The sequence below is a fragment of the Denticeps clupeoides genome, chromosome 3, assembly GCF_900700375.1.
Source record: "Denticeps clupeoides chromosome 3, fDenClu1.1, whole genome shotgun sequence".
In the NCBI taxonomy this organism is placed as follows: domain Eukaryota; kingdom Metazoa; phylum Chordata; class Actinopteri; order Clupeiformes; family Denticipitidae; genus Denticeps; species Denticeps clupeoides.
This window is the reverse complement of record NC_041709.1, coordinates 30,406,939-30,427,311: the sequence shown is the minus strand read 5'-3', so window position 1 is coordinate 30,427,311 and position 20,373 is coordinate 30,406,939. Positions and strand designations below refer to the sequence as shown.

Here is a 20,373-nt window from a genome sequence, read left to right as displayed (position 1 = left end):
AAATGTCACAATTTCATGAATTACGCATATATTTATACAATATTCCTCCTGCGTAGAACGATTAGGGGTCAACCATAAAAAAAAACGTGTCGTCACGTCGTGTGCGTGCTCACCCGTATGTATTGTTAGGCTCGCTCAGGGAGTGACCGCTGGATTTCCGGAAATTTCCGAACGAGGCGAAGGCGAGTCGACGGAAAGTGCCGAAGTTGACTGAATGTCGCCCCCCCCCTCTTTTCAATATGGCTGTCGTATGTGGTCTGTTCAGTAACGCTCCGGCTGGAGACTGACTCGACTCTGCGTTACTTAGTGCCTCTCAACGCTGTTCGAATCAGCGGTTCTCCGGGTGAGACACAACTTGCTCGGCGTCTCCAGAAACATCCCCACTCGGTTTTTTTTTTTCCAAAAAAGTAACCTTCACCAGACGTTTCGTCGGGCCTTTAGCTACCTCCCAAAACAAGCAGCTGCCAACCCACAAAATTTCCAATGGTCTGAGCACACTCCTCGCCTTCCTTCCTTCATGAACAATGTGTGAAAACTGCGCCGAGTTGGTGGAGGTCTTGAATGAAAGTAAGTAAACCCCCTTTCCTTTCCGCTGTCGGGGCGCCGGGTTGTGTGCGGCTAGCTCGTTAGCATGGCTATATGCTCATTTTGCTGGCTAGCTGGCTAACACCATTTTCTGGGTATTTTTCTCCTACTTTTCTGCAGTTTCTGCTGTTGCCACTAGTCATTTAGCAGGCCGGGGTCCACGGCTGGGCCTGTCGTAGTGGATGCATTTTGTCTGAGTGTCAGTGCTATGTTGTCATCTCGTTTGTTTAGGGATCCACTTGTTTTTCTTTTTTTTCCCCCTGGTGTCGCTTTTGTATAAGAGGAAGGAGCTGGGTCCGGTTCTGAAGTTGCTCCAAGCACTTTGGATGATAACTGGAACTGATGTGCATACCACTGTGCCTCCTAGCATAATCGGTTAAACGTTTTCGTTCTCTTCTCGCCCCTGACAAAGTGAAAGAAGCACACAGTCTTGTTTTAAGCGCCCAAACCAAGCTAGCAAGTTGTAAATCAGGGCTTCCCCCATCTTCCCTCAAGTTGCACGTTTAACCCTCGCACGATTTGCTAAATCATGCTGCTGGCCACACAGACCTCGGAGCCTTGGCTGTTTGACAGTCCGTTCCACCGTCACTACTAGACGTCTCTTAGCTTTCGCTGATACCTGTTATGTTGTGATACCCTTTTTTTTATTTGCACACACACACATACACACATATATATATATATAAAATTTAGGGATAAGTTTTACAATGGTTTAATGGTGGTTAAAAATAAAGCTTTTTATCTGCACCGCTTTGGCCGCTGGATGGTTATCGAGTACAGATGTACTCGGCACATGTCTGCATGTGCCGCAAATCGGGCTGTTTTCTTTATTAAAGCTCGAATCCTGACAACTTGCACTTCAGGCTAGTCGCTTTAGCCGCACAAGCCAGCACGCTCGAATTAAATAGGCAAACGTCACTCTTCCGTGTGCAGAGGTAAGGGTCGCAGCACGGAATTTATCTTCGTGCGACGTTGGTCGTGGTTAAATCGGAGCAGGGTTGGAAAAATGCGGCCGAGACCAGGGCAGGTGGGCGAGGAGCAGCTAACTGCGTTAGCATCACGGATTCCCTGTTAGCTGCCCAGCTAACCTCGTTCCGCGCAGGCAGTGTATTGTTGGGAGGTTTAGAGCACGGACTCGGATCAGTTTGACAAGAATCAAGGTGTCTGATGTCCATTCACGTCTGGTTTTGCGCTGATGCATTGTGTTGTTTTCTATTTGTTCTTCGGCACTTTCCTGTTTGACAGTCAGACATGTTTTCTGATCTTATTCGGAGGAAAGCGATTTAATTTTAATGCGATTTTTCTCACAACTGTAGGAATGACAAATAAGTAATTGCGAGTGGTTTGTGTAGACACCGATTCAGTCCTTTAGACACTGAACGTGACAATGTGTCTGACAGCTGTTCACAATATGTTTCATCTGTTTTTGTCAAGGCAAAGCCTTTATTTCAAGCTTGCTGTTCCACTCTTTTGTATTCATATTCGCTATTGATTCTGTTTTTACAACCTGGCATGCACACATGCGGGATTGTGTCCTGTCAAAGCAACCCCATTTAGAGTGGCAGCCCCATGTGTGCCTTCCTCATTTGACCTTTGACCAAGAATGTGCTGTGGCTTTGTGTGTGAGGGAGAGAGTGACTGCAAGCGCAGCACACATTTCCACCAGCCATCGCTGCATGTAAGCAAGAAAGGCTGAGATCGGTTTATGTGCTGTTTTTGCAATGTGTGCAACCTTCTTTTTTTTTTTTTTTTTTAAAGTTATTTACCCTAAGTACCCTAGCGCTTATGAGTCAGATGACCAAAAAGTCCCAGGTTATACCCCACTTAAAACCATTGTGTCCCGGAGCGAGACACCCTGAGTTGGTCAAGCGGGACTGTCCCTGTAACTACTGGTTGTAAGTAACTCTGGATAAGGTGTCTGATAAATGGCATTACTGTAAATGTCTTTTTTAATGTTGTTAGAAGGCCGTGCATGGCTCTTGGTTCTGACACCCAGCTTGCTTGTGTGTGTGTGTGTGTGTGTGTGTGTATATATATATATATATATATATATATATATGGATTTGTGTGTGTGTGAGTGTGTGTGTGTGTATATATGGATTTGTGTGTGTGTGTGTGTGTGTGGGAGATTCTTTCCCTTGTGTTTGGATGCATGAACAATACAGGTGATACCTGATTCTCTTATCTTGGCCAGATCAAGTTTTTTGGGTACTTTGTGAATACAGTGACATACAATAGGGAGATGTGTGTAAGTTAGTCTTATCTGGGTTTTTAAGAGCAGAATAAATGCAGTTGAGGAAAAAAATGGGTAAAGGAGATACTTATGTAGGTCAGGGTGAGGCTGTTGTCAACTGAGCCACAGCATCTTGACTTTGAGTGGTGTTGGCAGCTGGGTCAAACACAGAACAGTCTGATTTATTTTGACTGCATGCTCTTGGTAAATGGATCTGCTGGTTCTTATGGAAGCGGCCTCATATATAATTTGGATATTTATTGGTACTTTGAGTAAGTGCTGCATATATTTGTCCAGTGTATATTGTGTTCAATCATGTAAAGCAATACTTGATTCTAGTCTACTAAAGCAGTCAATTCTGACTTGATCCTTTCTGGCTCTGTCTATTAAAACCATTCTTTACTTCTAGGGGCGATTGTCAGCTACTGTATTTTCAGGTGCTGCCATACTGAACTCTGTCAGTCTTGTTTAAGCCACTGCCCTATTATATAAACTGTTCAGAAAAATAAAGAGAACATTTATACTAAAATGTAACTCCAGTCAATCACACTTCTGTGAAATTAAACTGTCCACTTAAGAAGCAACACTGACTATCAATTTCACTTGCTGTTGTGCAAATGGAATGGAAGTATTGAATAAGACAACAGGTGGATATTACAGGCAATTAGCAAGACATCCCCAAAAAAAGGTGTGATGTTCTGGTCACTTTTGAGTGGTGGTGGTGCTTTTACTCTAGTGGTAGCGTTTGATGGAGTCTACTACCCACGCAAGTAGCTCAGGTAGCGCAGCTCAGCCAGGATGGCACATCAATGCGAGTTGTGGCAAGAAGGTTTGCTGTGTCTGTCAGCATACTGTCCAGAGCATGTACATCAGGAGATGTGGAGGAGGTCGTAGGAGGACAACAAACCAGAAGCAGGACCGCTACTGCCTCCTTTGTGCACGGAAAAAAAATGGAGGAGCGCTGCCAGAGCTCTGAGGAGATTCCTCATCAGGGGCATACCCAGGCGTTGTAGGGAGGTCAAACTGGCGCGTGGAGGCCACACACAGCCTGTAATGTGTTTTTTCACTTTAATTTTGATCGTGACTCCAAATCCAGACCTCTATGGGTTGATAAATTTGATTTCCATCAATCATTTTTGTGTGATTTTGTCAGCACATTCCTCCTATGTAAAGAACAAAGTATTGAATAAGAATATTTTATTCATTCAGGTCTTCTTTTTGTGTTCCCTTTTTTTTTTGAGCAGTGTATGTGTTTATATGATATATTTGGTCTTCCATGTACAGTATTTAAGATGTATGCTGGCCTCTGATTGAGAGTTATTTTTCTAGTTTGTTGCACCTTATAAAGTATGGGGGTAATCATTCACACAGACATTCATCTTATCAACAAGCTTACTGAAGAGGCACTTGATCTGACCTACACAAACATGCCTCATCCATTTAGGTAATATAGCCCTATCTTTTTGGATAATGTCCATACTGACTGTATATGAAAATATGAATACAGCATTGATCATATGATTTATACCAGCCTGTGTCCCTTTAGCACCTTGGCAAATAAACATGACTGATAAATATAATTACAAGATCACTCATACTTTGATATTACTTCATTGTAATATGAAAGAAGTTTGGGTTGGACTGAATTTTCAGGTTTGCAAGGTTATTAATAGTAGTGAGGCACCAGTATGAAAAGTATAATGATAAAGTACATCAACAATATACCATGATGGAGGAGAGTGGCCTATAGAAGTGAGCGGAAATTCACAGAAATGACATAATCAACAACATTCACCAACGACAATGTTTGCCGCAGACCGGAAGTCGTGTCAGCGTTTTTCCAGAAAACACAAGTCTTGCATGACTGAAATAAAAATATCCATTTGTACATCCAGTCACCGAGCAACTGCAATGATTTGCTTGTTTGGAAGCCATGACAGATGTTGGAGAGGGGTGGGAAATTCTCTGGGCGGACAAAGCATTAGAAATGGGAGGTAACCTTTCCCCTTCTGATATAAGGGGAGAAATTCCAGATCCAACCATCTGAGCTTCCGCTCTATGAACGGCCAAAGCACTCCTTACACCTATCGCCATTTCTAGCCACTGCAGGACCATAGACAGGCTAGGGAAAATCGTATAAAAGCTAAATAATCTCTAATTTATACAGAGGTTAGTAATAACAAATTAATAATTGGCTCAATTTATATATTTTTTTCATTCAACTTCATATGGCCAGCAGCCACTCTTCTCAAAGTTATTTTTCTCTCACTATATTATTTATTTTTATTTATGTGGATATTGCGTACCAATGTTCTTGTTTGTGTCCCCTCACCCCAGTCTCGGATGCAGAGAACACTGATGGTCTACAGCTGAAGAAGGATCATGCCTTAAGAGTGTCCAGCTACATCAGCACATGGACTCAGAGGTCAGTCTTGTTCATAGTGACAGTACCAGCATCTGCCACATATAACCATCTAATGCACCTTTAATGTAACATCCTTGTTTAATATCCAAATTGGGTAGGAAGCTTCGTGGACTGACTGCAGTTCTTTGCAGTCTATGGCCAGTTTAACATGTGTATTACAGGAAATGCAAATAATATTTTGCTAAAATCAGGATTTGTTTAGACATGTTTTTGGTCTGGTTAAATATTGATGATTATTATTGAATTTCTCAGATTAGTCGATTTCCTTAGGCACTGATAATGACTGAACTGGGTGACTGAGTGTTTAGTACAAGATGTGATTATTCAGTCTTCCCCGCATCCCGCAGTCTTTTGGGAACAGACTGTGTGGGTGTCTGTCTTGAGATGCGAGCAGACTGAAAGCAGAGAGCTCACTAATGGATAATACCTAATGAAATATCTCGATAATCTGTGTGTCTCATGTATGTGGAGACATATTTTTAAATATTTTGTTTAAAATATTTATGTAATGCAATTAATTTACGTTAACAAAATTCAATAAAAACCAAAGCATTGCTTTGTCATGACAATAACATTTACTGGTCTTATATTTGGTGATTTGGTGTGTGTGTGTGTGTGTGTGTGTGTGTGTGTGTGTGTGTGTGTGTGTGTGTGTGTGTGTGTGTGTGTGTGTGTATGTATATATATATATATTATATACAATTGATAGTTTTTAGTTGCAAAGAATTTGTGAATTTTTGACTGTACTAAATTCCTCCCTATTGGAAACCGGCAGGTCTTTTGCATTTGTACTGGGGTTAAAGTTTGTTCTAACAAACACTATTTAATTGATTGAATCCTGTCCTGTTTCTGCTGTTAAACTGTGCTTTCCAAGCTCAAATTTCAGTGGACTTGAACACACTCATACACACAGCACAGGGCTGTTAAATCATTGTTGAATTTCTGTGTCTGCATTCATATTCTGTTTAGGCAATGTCTTTGCTGCTTCAAAGAGTACAAGCACCTGGAGGTGTTCAACCAGCTGGTGTATGCCATCATTAACCTGGTCATCGCCCAGGTAACCAGTCTGAGGGACCACCTCTGCAGAGGGCGGGGTCCAGATGGCCCTAGTGATGGGACTGATTCAGAATGGGAAGGTGGCGCCCACTCGCAGCTCTCACCCAATGAGGACGAGCCGGTGAACGTGGAGAGAGACTCCGCTGAGGAGGACGGGGGAATGGAACAGAATGGAGAGGACCAGAGCCAGAAGGGGAAACCGGAGCTCCTCAGGATGGAAGAAGGGCCGGAGACATCGGTTGGAAGTGCCAGCGAGAGCTTGGACCCCTTTGGCTCTTGGAGCACTGAGGACCGAGAGAAGCTGTTGCTCTGCGCAGCCAAAATCTTTCAGATTCAGTTTCCCCTGTACACAGCCTACAAACACAACACACACCCGACTATAGAGGTACTCATCTGCATAACACAGTACTAGATATGAAAATGACATGGAATATGTGTCTGTAATGATGTATTTCTCACAATAACAATTTTTTACATATAGGTGAATGTGTTGAACTAAATACCAACACATGAATACTTCATTTCCAAAGGAAGCATAATGATACATTTACCCCTGTCCCATGCAGTACATTTCAGGAGTAATAGCGACAAAACACCCCAGATGTTCTCTGACTGTATTTTTTGCTCTCTCTCTGCTACTCCACAGGACATTTCCACCCAGGAGAGCAACATCTTGGGATCCTTCTGTGACATGAATGTAAGCATCAACTTGGTTGTTGGACATCACAGCGTTTCAGTATTTGTATGTAGGTTAAATACACTTTTGTCATTGGACAGCACTGTTTGGATCCTGATCCTTATATCAAGCTTAGGTTTATGACATCTTGCCTCTATTTATATTTTATAGAGAAGCTGCACGAAACAAATAAGCATGCCCAGAAAACTCGACAGCTGTGTCCCATTTACGACTTATGGTGGTATTCACACTGTGCTGATCCTGGGTCAGTGTGTTTGTCAGTTTGTATGTGTAGGTTCTAGATTACAGACCTTCCTGGAGTTAGCGGTTTCTCAGGCCATACATTTGAAAAACAACCTTTGCTAAAAAAAAAAAAAAAAAAAATGCAGGGTGCAGCATATTAACACCGTTATCTGTCTGAGTATGTTCTGTTTTTCTTGGCAATGCAATAATGTGCTATTTAGCTAAGATGAAATGCTGAGTCTGGAATTATGATGAAATGCGTTTCATCTGTGTTCAGCACTTATTAACAAAGTGGTCATGTGATGCCTGCCTCCTTCTCTGAGGGCTTTGGCAAAGAGATTAACACCCCCCTCCTTTTCCTTCTGAGAACAGAGTTTCTACAGCTAATATACTCAAATATGTCTAATGCAACATTGTGGAGGAAAATAATGTGCTTGTAAATTCTGCTTTTTCAGTACATGCAAGAACTGGAACCAACAGTATGTTTGGTTATGTTGTGGTTCGGTTTTGATTTATCCTGTGTAAGGAATTAGAATAAACAGTGACTACTGGTAAAGTGACTAATCTGGGTTTTGATTATAATCTGGTTTGTCCAGGCTGTGCCTTTAAACATCCAAGTACCTTTTGACCTTTAGTTTTTGGTTTGTAGCAAAACTGGTGCACTAACAAGAACATTTGTTACTCGAACATACCGTGACACTTTTTTTTTTTTCCCTCCCCCTCTTCTTCTTCTACTTTGTGTATTCTAAAGACAATATTTTATTTAGCCCATACTAAATCTATAACAGCCCAATTGAAACAGTAAAAATATAGCAATGGAGTAAAAGAATAAATGAATAGAAAACCGAATTTATCAGAACAAGAGAAAAAATATGAGCATGTGTGTATATATGGGGATGAAAGACCCTTCGTAGCATTTCTTCTCACACATTTGGTGTACTGACCATATGCATAATTTCTTCTTCAGCTGCAGTTCCATGTTCTGTAGGTGTGTTAACATGTAGGATTGTCTGGGTTGCAGGACGTGGAAGTTCCTCTGCACTTGCTTCGGTATGTCTGCCTTTTCTGCGGGAAGCACGGCCTCTCGCTTATGAAGGACTGTTTTGAGTCAGGCACTCCAGACTCCCTCCCTTTCCCCATCGCACATGCCTTCATCACCATCGTCTCCAATGTGAGGATTACACCTGAGACTAAATACACTGACCTCTGTGGGTTATTGCAGAATGTTATTGTTAACATTCGATCGTGTTCTTTCTTTTACTACAGATCAGAATATGGCTGCACATTCCTGCTGTAATGCAGCACATTATTCCTTTTCGCACACATGTGATCAGGTAAGACTAAGGGCACACATACCGCAATATTACGCTTATAATAAGTTATTTGTGCACTTTTGACAGTGTTGGTGTCTTTGTTATTTAACACTTAGGTGTTTGTATTAATGATGGCTGAGTCAGTTTTATTTTGAATCATTAAATTGACATTAGGTGACTGGTGAATTTGCATGTTCGTTTTACACTCAAAGCAAGATATAGACCATATGGAAATTTTTCAGAAGAGGAGCAGCAGCCATTCTCTCTTTGTCCCATCCGCTCTCCCCACCCAAGAGCATGTGATAAAAGATCAACAACCCAGATTTAGTCAACTTCTAATCTCTTAGAAGTTGACACACACACACACACACACACACACACACACATTCAGAGTTGCAATCGCAAAGTCCATGTTGAGTTGCTAGGGAGAGCATCCCTCACCATGGCAACAGTCACTGTGCTTCCAGCACACTCTCCTCACATGACCTTGGGGGAGCCAGACGGCTGGCTGACTGCGGCTGCTGTGCAGTCATGTGACCATGAGACAGAGATTACAGAGGTGTTCTAAGGGTTCTGACTGATTACTGTTTATGCTGCTTTATTGGTTTATTGAACAATTAATTTTTCATTGATTATTTGCTACAATTAGGGCTTAATGAATGGGGGGGACTCATATTGCGATATGTGATTGCGATATAATAAATCGCACTTGCTTGCCTAGCAATAGCTACTCAAATAAAATGATGAATTACTAAATCTTTACATCACTTCACATGTTATTTTCCCAATACTGTATAATACAAATAAATAAATCAATAAGAATGTTAAGCAAAAACATACTACATATTGTAGTATTTAGGAACTGCTGGATATAATATATTTTAGGTGCTGATACAAATTTGTCGTGTTTCCTCGTTTTGTTGCATTTTTAAGTACGAGTTCAGTGCTGCCTGACTCCATATCCATTCCTGGGCTGTCGATGTGATGTCAGACATATGACTTGTAAAATGTGGAGGGTGCTTTAAGAGAGCAGTGCTGTTGGATGAGGTGTGTGTGGCTTTAAATGGCGAGCAAAAAAAGACTGAACTGTGTTGTGGCATTTGAATCAAACCCTGTGAAAAGTGAAGTGATTGTCATTGTGATACACTGCCGCTTAGCACACAGTGTGTCCTCTGCTTTTAACCAATCACCCTTTGTGAGCAGTGGGCAACTATGACAGGTGCCCGGGGGCAGTTTGTGGGGACGGTGCTTTGATCATTGGCACCTTGGCAGATCGGGATTGGAACCGGCAACCTTCTGATTACAGGGCCGCTTCCTTAACTGCTAGTCAACATTTTACATAATATAAAAGTAATACACCCCCTGAAATGCCAACATTCCTCTTTGTCAATTAAAAAACTGTAGAGCAGTTTTTTGTTAGCTAAGAATTTGGCCACTGCTGCTGGAGATCAATAAATGAAAAGCCTTCTGTAATGAACTTGTCCTGTCCCCTAACCTCTCAGGTACCTGTGCAAGCTGTCAGACCAGGAGCTGCGTCAGAGTGCAGCACGTAACATGGCCGACCTGATGTGGAGCACGGTGAAGGAGCCTCTGGACAGCACTCTCTGCTTCGACAAGGAAAGCCTGGACCTTGCCTTTAAATACTTCATGTCCCCAACTCTCACCATGAGGCTGGCTGGCCTCAGCCAGATCACGGTGAGTGTGAGACACACACACACACACACACACACACACAAACCTAATTATTGCTTGGAACGATGAACACCCACCTTTCCAGATGCTTAAAACTAAAAGCTCTCACATTTCTGTACTTTCTGTATCATCTGGAAGCAAATGGAATCTTATAATACCAAAGACATACAGCATCACCCTCTTTCACTCACTGTTCCTGTACAGTGAAGGCAGTCACTTATATAACCTTTTTTTACTCTCCTCATTAGAATCAACTCCACACCTTTAACGACGTCTGTAATAACGAGTCCCTGGTTTCTGACACTGAAACGTGAGTAGATCTTTTTTGGCACGTAGCTGTACAGAATAAATAGGTAAAATGTGTCTTGTTGGTGGCTAGTTGGAACTGTTTGACATTTTTCACAGATCAATAGCAAAGGAGCTGGCAGACTGGCTAATAAACAACAATGTAGTGGAACATATATTTGGACCAAATTTGCACATTGAGGTTGGTCATAAAACAATTATTTCATCTTGTACCATTGTTATGTTGTTACTTCATTTTGTTGTTTTTGTTTTTCCTCCCAGATAATTAAGCAGTGCCAAGTGATCCTGAACTTCCTGGCTGCGGAGGGCAGGCTGAGCACCCAGCATGTGGACTGCATCTGGGCCGGAGCGCAGGTAAACCTGGGGCTTTGCTTGTCCACTTACCACCAACTCGTCACAACTGTACTCGTGGATCAAGGCTTAAAACAATTGCTGATTTTTAGAACTCATTTTCCCCATCTTATCAGGCTCATCTTCCACTGGAGTCTCATTATATTAGAGAATTAAAGTAATTTAGTCTGTGGGCGAACAGAAACTGAATACTAGAATACTAAATTGTGTCCAGCCATAACAACAGTCCAGCCATAACAACAGGAAGGATCAGACTGAAAGTGCTGTAATTATTCTGCTCTGTAATGACAGACTGAGATGCTGTAGATCCCTCTGTGCTGCCACCATACAGAACTCTGACAGAGCTCACCTAATGAGGCATGATTAACTGCTGTAATGATGGGTCTTTACCACCATGGCTCCAGTTGCTGGGCTTCTTATTGGGGAATTTTTCGAGGTGCTTATCAGCCTGACAGGCGGGTTAAGCATTTTTAGCCTGCGGTTCTGTGGTTAACTACTGTATCTTCTGCCCGCTGAACAAGTTGTAGTTGTAGCCTGTTTCCTGCTTAGGTGTTTTAAATTCAGTTTGTGTGTGTGTCTCCATCCCCGTCCAGCTGAAACATTGCAGCCGTTATGTCCACGATCTGTTCCCTTCCCTCATCAAGAACCTAGACTCTGTACCCCTCAGACATGTGCTCAACCTGGTATCTGGATTGCACCCCAGTGCCCACACAGAACAGGTAAAATTTTCACAGTATTTTTTTTCTTGCTTTCATATGACAGTCTGCGTCCTGCGTTGGACATTGTTAAATGGTACTTAAGTGTTTTGCTGAACAACAGCTGCCAGTAATGACCTGTGTGTGTGTGTAGACTTTGTACCTGGCCTCGATGCTGATAAAGGCCTTATGGAACAACGCTCTTGCTGCCAAAGCCCAGCTCTCCAAACAGAGCTCTTTTGCCTCGCTGCTCAACACTAACATTCCCATGGGCAACAAGAAAGGTGAGGCCTGCTGGAGATGATTGGGTGACAGGCACATTTTATTTAGACCTCTGCCACACTGACTGATACCTTCAGGACTGGTGTGAGGTTAGTTAAAGGTTCTCTTACTTCAACAGGTTCTCCAGCGGCAAGCCCAGAGAGCAGTGACAACAGTGACACACACCATAGTGGCGGCAGTGACATGGAGATGGATGAGCAAATCATCAGTAGCAGCAAACGAGGCCAGCAGAGGCTTTCTGATACAGAGGTAGAACACTAACTCGTACATGCAAGTCAAAGGTTTATAGTTAGTCCTCAAGTGGCAATTAGTGAGGCTTATTGCAAAAAAAAAAAAAGACTTTTGTCTTGTTTTCAGATTCAAGGTAACAAAGGAAGCACATAAACAATCATGCATATTTAATGAATAGTGTTACGAATCTGTGTAATGACCTGGGGTTGCCTCAGTTTTTCAGGCACATTATGTGGCAATAAAATTAAGTCTGCTCACCAACCATGCTTTTTCCGTCAATGGGAATTGCATTTTTCAAGATGACTGTGAGGATTCATAAAGTATGATTCAGATTCAGGGAGCATGAAATGTACTGACTGACCATACTGACATACAGTGTGCCAACAAAGGATGGTTTTAATAAAACATTTATATAATTAAATTATAAAGATTTTTTTTTATTGATATTCCATACAAAGTACATTTTACATTTACAGAATTTATCAGACGCCCTTATTCAGAGCGACTTGCAATCAGTAGTTACTGGGACAGTCCCCCTGGAGCAACTTAGGGATCTTAGTGTCTTGCTCAGGGACACAATGGTAGTAAGTGGGTATCTGGTTCATAGGTGAGTGTGTTAACCACTAGGCTACCCTGTCCACATTTACTGTCACGCATCGCAATGTATGTCAGTATAGTCAGCAATCAGTATTTGTACTCAGTGAACACCTAGGATTTCACATGTATAATAAAAAAAGGGAATATTTTCTCTTAGATGTATTTAAATTAGAATGTGAGGCTGGACTCCATTCAGCAGTCTTTTAGAACTGAACTTGTCTGTGTGGGACTGGGTGCAGTGGTGGTTTGCTTGTCCGTTAATATATGCTGGTTGTGGAGGTGACTGTAAGCTGTTGGAAAATTTAAGCTGATTTTGTAACCTGAGATTATTGTTATGGTTCATGCTCTAAAAATATTAATAATAATAAAAAAAAGGACTTTCTTTGATTACCTGACCGTAGTTCCCCCTCTCCTGACAGGAGTCTCTGCAGGGCAGCTCGGACGAGACTGCCAACAGCGGTGAGGAGGGCAGCAGTGGCCCTGACAGCAGCAGTGGCCGCAGCGAAGCGTCCAGTAACGAGGCAGGCTCCAGTCGAGCCAGCCAATCCGCAGGCAGCCCCGGCTCTGAGCTTCATTCTGATGACATGGCTGACAGCGAGGCTCTTAAGGAGGAGGAGGAGGAAGAGGAGGAGGATGAGGAGGAAGAAGAAGAAGAAGAGGAGGAGGACGATGAGGATGATGAAGACGAAGAAGAGGAGGAGGAGGAAGAGGAGGAGGAGGATGACAGTCCTGCTGTGGCAGCTGAAGGGAGCCCACAGAAGGAAACACGGGAGCCTTCTTCCTCATCCTCCTCATCTTCATCTGAGCTGAGGAAGAGGAAGGCCGTGGAGGCTCTTGGAGAGATCCAGGCACCCCCTGAACGGCCTGGGACAGCTGGAGGAAGCGGCAGCTTAGCTACAGGTACCCCAAAAACCAAAGGCCTGCCTTTCACCCCAGAGGCAGCTGTTGCTATGTTAATTGCCTCTTCCTCCACCATGCGGATGCTGGACCCCTGTTCCTCTTCCTCCATGTGTCCTGACGCTTCTGTAGGATCTGCAGCAGTGGATCGAGTAGAGCCAACACAGTCACAGCCAGGACCTCAGGGCCCTGAACATGGCCCCGCCCATGGCCCCCCGGGTCCTCAGGAGCCCTCCTGTCTTCCCCGGGCTGGAGACTTTCTGGGGGAGGCAATGGGGAATGAACTTTTTAACTGCAGGCGCTTCATCAACCCACAGCACCATCATCACCATCACCACCATCACCACCATGATGGGTAAGGTCAAAATGGGCGTTGTGGAGGCAGTGTGCTGAAAATATGATGCACTGCCTGTACTGACTCCTAAACGGCATTTCTTTTATGTGACATTTTTCTCCCTGTTTTTTGTTTTATATTATAAAGAGTGGTATAGTGAAACTGTACATCCTCTCTCATCTCTTCCCCTCTACAGCCACATGGTGGAGGACATGTTGAGTGCCGATGACGTGAGCTGCAGCAGTTCACAGGTCAGTGCTAAGTCTGAGAAGAACATGGCTGACTTTGATGGAGAGGAGTCTGGCTGTGAGGAGGAGCTAGTGCAGATCAATTCCCACGCTGAACTCAGTTCTCACCTCCAGCAGCACTTGCCCAACCTGGCTTCTATCTACCACGAGCACCTGGTTCAAGGTATACACACACTCACACTCCCCATCTCTCAGTCCGTGACTGATCTCTACCAGGGGAAACTGAAGATGTTCATCTCTCCTTAGGGCCCTCAGTGCATAAGCACCAGTACTCAGGTCAGGCAGTCACTGACATCAACCTGGACAATGTGTGTAAGAAAGGCAACACACTTCTCTGGGATCTGGTACAGGATGAAGATGCAGTAAGTATACATTCATATGTTCACTATGCATACCTTCACCACACATAGAGAATATATGCAATGCATAGTTTTTGCTCAGAATTCTGAATCAGGTAAAGGTTTTCTTTCTTTTTCGCTCCTTTATTTTTGTGGTTTAATAAATCCGGAGTTGACACTGTTTAGTGTTCAGTTCCCCACTGACCCTGTAATGCTGTTTCCATGGCAACCAGATTCACTTGTCTGAGGGCCTTATAAATGAGGCAGAGAAGCTGTTGTGCTCTCTGGTGTGCTGGTTCACTGACCGCCAGATTCGCATGCGTTTCATTGAGGGATGCCTGGACAACCTTGCCCACCACCGGTAGGTTACTGCCCTGAGCATATGCACACTTGTATCTTGACAAATTTAACCACTTATTTTTTTTATTTATTTAATACATATTTCTATTTACATGCTTTTTAACTGGTCACGTGCATCTTTAAAAATTTCATTCTTGTCATATTTGTAAAGTTCTTTGAATTTACTCCATGAATGAAATGTGCTACATTATAATTTTTTGTCTTGCCACATCTTGAATTGCTTCAGTGTAACTTGTGTTGTGTTCTGTGACTCAGGTCTGTTGTTGTGTCCCTGCGCTTGCTGCCAAAACTTTTCGGCACTTTCCAGCAGTTTGGATCTAGCTACGACACCCACTGGATCACCATGTAAAACACACATATTCTGCTAAATGTTATGGCAGTGTGATGATTTTTTAAAAAGTCTAGTCTTTATTATAATCATTAAGCTCATCATGATGATGAGGATGACCACTCACTTTGTCTTATAGGTGGGCTGAGAAGGAGCTGCACATGATGAAGCTCTTCTTTGATGACCTGCAACATTATATTCAGGAAGTGAGAGAGCAGCGACACAAGTTTGCTCCGTGAGTCCTTTACAACTATTTCATAAATTTGTAGTATTAAATGGCACAAATATGACCTATAATGGCAGTCAATCATCAAAGGACTGTCACCTCTTTCTCTGTAAAAAAAAATGGCATTAGAACCCATGTAATTCTCCACACCAGTGCATGTCAGATGTCAATTCCTTCCATGACACCTGATGTTCTTCCACTGTTCATGTGCATTGCTGGTTGATTTTGGTGAAAGCATGCTTGCTTTCTGTGTTACATTCTTTCTTGCCACTTATTATATTTTCTTCTGGTTGCAGGTACAGCCACAGTGCAGAGGTACAGGTGCGACTCCAGTTCCTCACCTGTGTGTTCTCAACACTGGGATCCCCAGACCACTTCAGTGAGTTAGAGAACTGAATATTCACCTGTGCTGAAACTGTTGTTGCCTATAAGGTGTAATTTCTCCACCCCTCACTCACAGGGCTGAGCCTGGAACAGGTTGACATCCTGTGGCACTGTCTGGTGGAGGACACAAAGTGCTATGACGATGCGTTGCACTGGTTCCTTAACCAGGTGCGCAGCAAAGACCAGCATGCCATGGGCATGGAGACTTATAAACACCTGTTCCTGGAGAAGGTTAGTACCTGCTGTACTGAAGACCGGATCTATTTCCACATGACTAAAATGTTAATGTAGTTTTATTCATTTTGGATGTATCTTTTAGTACTTGCTAATGTGCTTTATTATTTCTGTCTCTCTTATTCATAGATGCCCCAACTAAAGCCAGAGACCATCAGTATGACAGGGCTGAATCTCTTCCAGCATCTTTGTAATCTGGCCAGACTGGCCACCAGTGCCTACGACAGTGGCTCTAACAGTGAGGTTGGTGATCTCTGACCTCACAGGTTGACCTCATATTAAGTACTGATTTTCATTGTTGTTTTCTTTGTCTCACTGTGGCTCCTCAGCTGTGTGGGATGGACCAGCTGTGGGGCATTGCTCTCAGGGCCCAGTCTGCTGATATAAGCCGTGCTGCCATACAGTACATCAACTCCTACTACATAAACGGTTTGGATGCTTGTTTACTCGCATCATAAGTTTCCTGTGTGTGTAACCTGTGCAGTAATGCAGCTATGCACATTTATTTTGCTGTAGGTAAGACTGGTCTGGAGAAGGAGCAGGAGTTCATCAGTAAGTGCATGGAGAGTCTGCTGATGGCATCTGCGAACCTGGAGAAGGATGCTCACTCCAGCCTCACTGTTATTGAGAGAGGCTTGCTGATGCTCAAAACTCACTTGGAGGCCTTCCGCCGCAGGTATGCTCAAAAGCTCAAAATTTGATAAATTCATGGGTTTTTAGAACCCTTATTCTATTTGCACAAAGTAGCTCCTTTTTGCAGTTTGAGGTTCAGGTGGTCTTGTCTTATTTGCATACCCATTTTTCCCGATCAGATTTGCATACCACCTGAGGCAGTGGCAGATTGAGGGTACTGGCATCAGTAGTCACCTCAAAGCACTCAGCGAGAAGCAGTCTCTGCCACTCAGGATCGTATGCCAGCCTGCAGGCCTCCCTGACAAGGTGCGGAAAGAACCTCTTCCTTCTCCTCCCTAACATATCCTGTAATTAAGTGCAGGGGAAGCATTTAAAGAGCATGGTTTAAATTGCAGGGTGTGATAAATGCATTTTGTTGCTTTCCTTACCTCTGTATCTGTCTTTTGGTTGTAATTAGATGACAATTGAGATGTACCCCAGCGATCAGGTGGCCGATCTCAGGGCAGAAGTGACTCACTGGTATGAGAACCTGCAGAAGGAGCAGCTGAACCAACAGGCCCAGCTGCAGGAGTTTGGGCAGGCCAGCCGCCAGGGAGATTACCCAGGTCAACTTATAAACTTAGCTTGAATCACATTTAACATATATTTATAAAGTTTTATAATTACTTGTGAATCATGAAAGGCTTTAGCACAATATTATATTTTCATGAATGTTTTTTTTAGTGAAATATTTTTTTCACACTCCTAGTTTACAGTATTTACATTAAAAAGTAAATTGACCCTTATTGACCAAAGCCTACTAAATTGGTGCCCAGCAAGACTTGATTTTAGTACATCTAACACAGGATAAAAATGACTTCATTAATGTTAATGAAAGAAAATGATAATAATTTGAATATCTTGTTATAGTTAACAAGTTATGTTAAGTTATGTATGTTTCTGTACAGGAGGTCTGATGGGACCAGTCAGGATGATCTCCTCTGGTCATGAACTCACCACTGATTATGATGAGAAAACGCTGCATGAGTTGGGCTTTAAAGACATGCAGGTGCACCCACACTCTCCCCAAGGCTAAATAAATGACTACTCTTTGTCTATGTGCTTAATAATTTCATCCTCTCTCTTAGATGGTGTTTGTGTCCCTGGGTGCCCCCCGCCGTGAGCGTAAGGGAGAGGGGGTGCAACTCCCGGCCTCATGTCTGCCTCCACCTCAGAAGGAGCACATCCCCATGCTTCTGCTTCTGCAGGAACCACATCTCACCACGCTGTTTGACCTCCTGGAGATGCTGGCCTGTTTCAAGCCTCCCAGTCCTGACCGGGCCCTGGACAGTGCTGAGGTGAGATCTGGGCCGCAGCTACACTGGTCAAGATGAAATCAAAGCAGCAGTTATGTTAGTTAAAGACAAACCCAAGAAAGCAGTTCATGTATTAAGGAATTGAAAGAATAGGGAGTGCCTAGTTTTCATAGTCATTGCTTATTTAATGATATGGGAAATTATAACCTGATTATGCTTTCTCTCATGACCTATTATTTTTTAGCACCAGACAGAACCTTCATCTACTGTTTTTGTTTGCTTGCAGAGCGTGCGCTGCGAGGAGCTTCACCTTCATGCTGAGAACCTATCTCGCCGTGTGTGGGAGCTGCTGATGCTGCTGCCCACATGTCCCAACATGCTTTTGGCCTTCCAGAACATCTCAGATGATACGGTCAGTTGTCCTGCAGTTACCCCAGTGTTAAAACACAGCTTCAGGATAGTTACATTTGTAGTAAGAATTTTTGTTAGATATTGCACTTGTTCCACAAAATTGAAAAATTTCCTTTGAGTATTTTGGTGTCAGTCTCCATATTGCTCAATATTAAACCTGCTGTTTATTTGTCACAAAATGTGTTCCAGCTTCAGTCAACATGAGCACACACATGGTTTTTCATAATTATGCAGACTGCATGGCAACCCGTCTCTTATTCTCTGGCTTAGGGTTCTGATGGACTGTGCTGGAAGGATCTGTTGAGGATAAAGAGTCCTCATAAACTGCTGTATGCTCTGGAGATCATAGAAGCCCTGGGCAAACCAAACCGCCGGATCCACAGAGAGTCTACGGTATACAAACACAGGGATTTGAATAAATGTATTAATGCAAGTTCTTCTGATCTATGAAAAAAGCATGAATTTATACACTAAATCTCTGGGTATTTTACTTTTGGTGCTGCAGGGCAGTTATAGTGACCTTTACCCTGACTCAGATGACTCCAGTGAAGACCAGATAGAGAACAGCAAGAACTCATGGAGTTCCAAAGTACAGTAATACAAACTCACCATTCGATCCACAACTTGGTAAAAAGAATTCTAATGCTGGACTCGTTTTTCCTCTGCAGTTTGTTGCATCTGGAGGGCTTCAGTTGCTGTTGGAGATTTTCAACTCTGGTATCCTGGAACCCAAAGAGCATGAGTCCTGGACAGTGGTGTGTGTTCAATAAAGCATAAATGACTGACTGTGAGTTTCAGAACTGGTCCAAATTCTCTTTCAATTTGTCCTTCTATTCCCATGCAGTGGTTGCTCGACTGCCTGGCTTGTTTGCTGAAGCTGATTTGCCAGTTTGCAGTGGACCCATCAGATCTGGACCTGGCTTATCATGACGTGTTTGCCTGGTCTGGCCTCACAGACACCCAGCGCAAGCGGGCATGGCCTGGCAAGTCCCGGAAGGCAGCTGGGGAACATGGGAAAGGGCTGCACATCCCACGCCTTACTGAGGTGCTTAACTTTGATCGTCTCTTTATCCTTCTAAGGCATTCATCTTAAGACTATTATGTTCCTGAGTGAGATGCTCCAGAGAGCACTTTTATATGTGAAATGAATATCTGAATATGACAAGTACAGTGATGAGTGTTTAAAAAAGCATCCATTCAATTTATACTTTTTAGAGTGAGTGACACTTCCTTTTCGCATTGCCTGGTGGTGTTTTTTTCGCTTTTTCTCCATAGTGATAGTTTCCACTGCTGTCACTGCCAACTCCAGTGTGTCCCCTTCACTGGACTAGGCTCGCTCTACCTCCCTGTTTAATTCATTCTTCCACCCAAGTGCTCATAAAAAAGCAATAATAGAACTACTTCCTTTGTATCCCCTTGATCTATACTTGCTCATCTGTCCATGTGAATGTTTTATTTTTTTTAAATCAGTATATAAGTATATTTGTAAGTAGCAGTTGAGCAGCTGAGTTTTTTTGGTAGGAATTTGTGTTCATGCCTGTGTGTGTTATGTGTCAGGTTTTTCTCAGCCTTGTCCAGGGGACTAGCCTAATCCAGCGTCTCATCAATGTGGCCTACACCTACGATAATCTTGCACACAGGTGAGGAGGCAGCCACACAAACACAAACTCTGGCAATGTGTCTCTTTCCTGAGCTTCATTCTCATTTGGTGTTTGTTTCTGCAGGGTTCTGAAGGCCCAGTCAGACCACAGGTCTCGACATGAGGGTGAGAGCTTGGTGCTGTCTTTTGGTGTTACTTTAAACATTTCAATTTGAAACCTTTTGCAAATGCTTCATGTGTGTGCTTGTGTGTGCGCACTTAGTAACACACTACTCCATGTGGCTTCTGGTGAGTTGGGCCCACTGCTGCTCCACGGTGAAGTCAAGTCTGGCTGACAGTGAGCATCTGCAGGACTGGCTGAAGAAGCTCACCCTGCTGGTGCCTGAGGTAACTTGAAAGC

General features: G+C 43.2%; 1 protein-coding gene across 7 annotated transcripts in view; it reads left to right on the top strand.

The window, feature by feature from the left end:
• The first annotated feature begins 238 nt into the window (after positions 1-238).
• Positions 239-20,373, top strand: part of usp34 (ubiquitin specific peptidase 34) — a 36,538-nt gene continuing 16,403 nt past the window's right edge. For 2 of the 7 annotated variants that reach the window (XM_028971252.1, XM_028971250.1), the window contains exons 1-36: positions 239-567; positions 5,156-5,243; positions 6,213-6,684; positions 6,946-6,996; positions 8,240-8,389; positions 8,485-8,552; positions 10,034-10,226; positions 10,472-10,533; positions 10,629-10,710; positions 10,791-10,883; positions 11,474-11,599; positions 11,730-11,859; positions 11,976-12,106; positions 13,105-13,937; positions 14,113-14,327; positions 14,411-14,526; positions 14,736-14,863; positions 15,118-15,207; positions 15,330-15,425; positions 15,713-15,795; positions 15,877-16,031; positions 16,164-16,277; positions 16,364-16,463; positions 16,551-16,710; positions 16,847-16,973; positions 17,125-17,272; positions 17,615-17,715; positions 17,795-18,004; positions 18,249-18,374; positions 18,644-18,766; positions 18,879-18,962; positions 19,042-19,128; positions 19,218-19,418; positions 19,931-20,013; positions 20,098-20,138; positions 20,236-20,360. In XM_028971252.1, the coding sequence (XP_028827085.1) occupies positions 525-567; positions 5,156-5,243; positions 6,213-6,684; positions 6,946-6,996; positions 8,240-8,389; positions 8,485-8,552; positions 10,034-10,226; positions 10,472-10,533; positions 10,629-10,710; positions 10,791-10,883; positions 11,474-11,599; positions 11,730-11,859; positions 11,976-12,106; positions 13,105-13,937; positions 14,113-14,327; positions 14,411-14,526; positions 14,736-14,863; positions 15,118-15,207; positions 15,330-15,425; positions 15,713-15,795; positions 15,877-16,031; positions 16,164-16,277; positions 16,364-16,463; positions 16,551-16,710; positions 16,847-16,973; positions 17,125-17,272; positions 17,615-17,715; positions 17,795-18,004; positions 18,249-18,374; positions 18,644-18,766; positions 18,879-18,962; positions 19,042-19,128; positions 19,218-19,418; positions 19,931-20,013; positions 20,098-20,138; positions 20,236-20,360 (5,235 nt within the window). In that variant the 5' untranslated portion in view covers positions 239-524. Of the gene's footprint in view, positions 568-1,590; positions 1,613-2,439; positions 2,481-4,971; positions 4,988-5,155; positions 5,244-6,212; positions 6,685-6,945; positions 6,997-8,239; positions 8,390-8,484; positions 8,553-10,033; positions 10,227-10,471; positions 10,534-10,628; positions 10,711-10,790; positions 10,884-11,473; positions 11,600-11,729; positions 11,860-11,975; positions 12,107-13,104; positions 13,938-14,112; positions 14,328-14,410; positions 14,527-14,735; positions 14,864-15,117; positions 15,208-15,329; positions 15,426-15,712; positions 15,796-15,876; positions 16,032-16,163; positions 16,278-16,363; positions 16,464-16,550; positions 16,711-16,846; positions 16,974-17,124; positions 17,273-17,614; positions 17,716-17,794; positions 18,005-18,248; positions 18,375-18,643; positions 18,767-18,878; positions 18,963-19,041; positions 19,129-19,217; positions 19,419-19,930; positions 20,014-20,097; positions 20,139-20,235; positions 20,361-20,373 lie in introns of those variants that run through there. The other 5 variants (XM_028971254.1, XM_028971251.1, XM_028971256.1 and 2 more) reach the window with 5 other exon arrangements.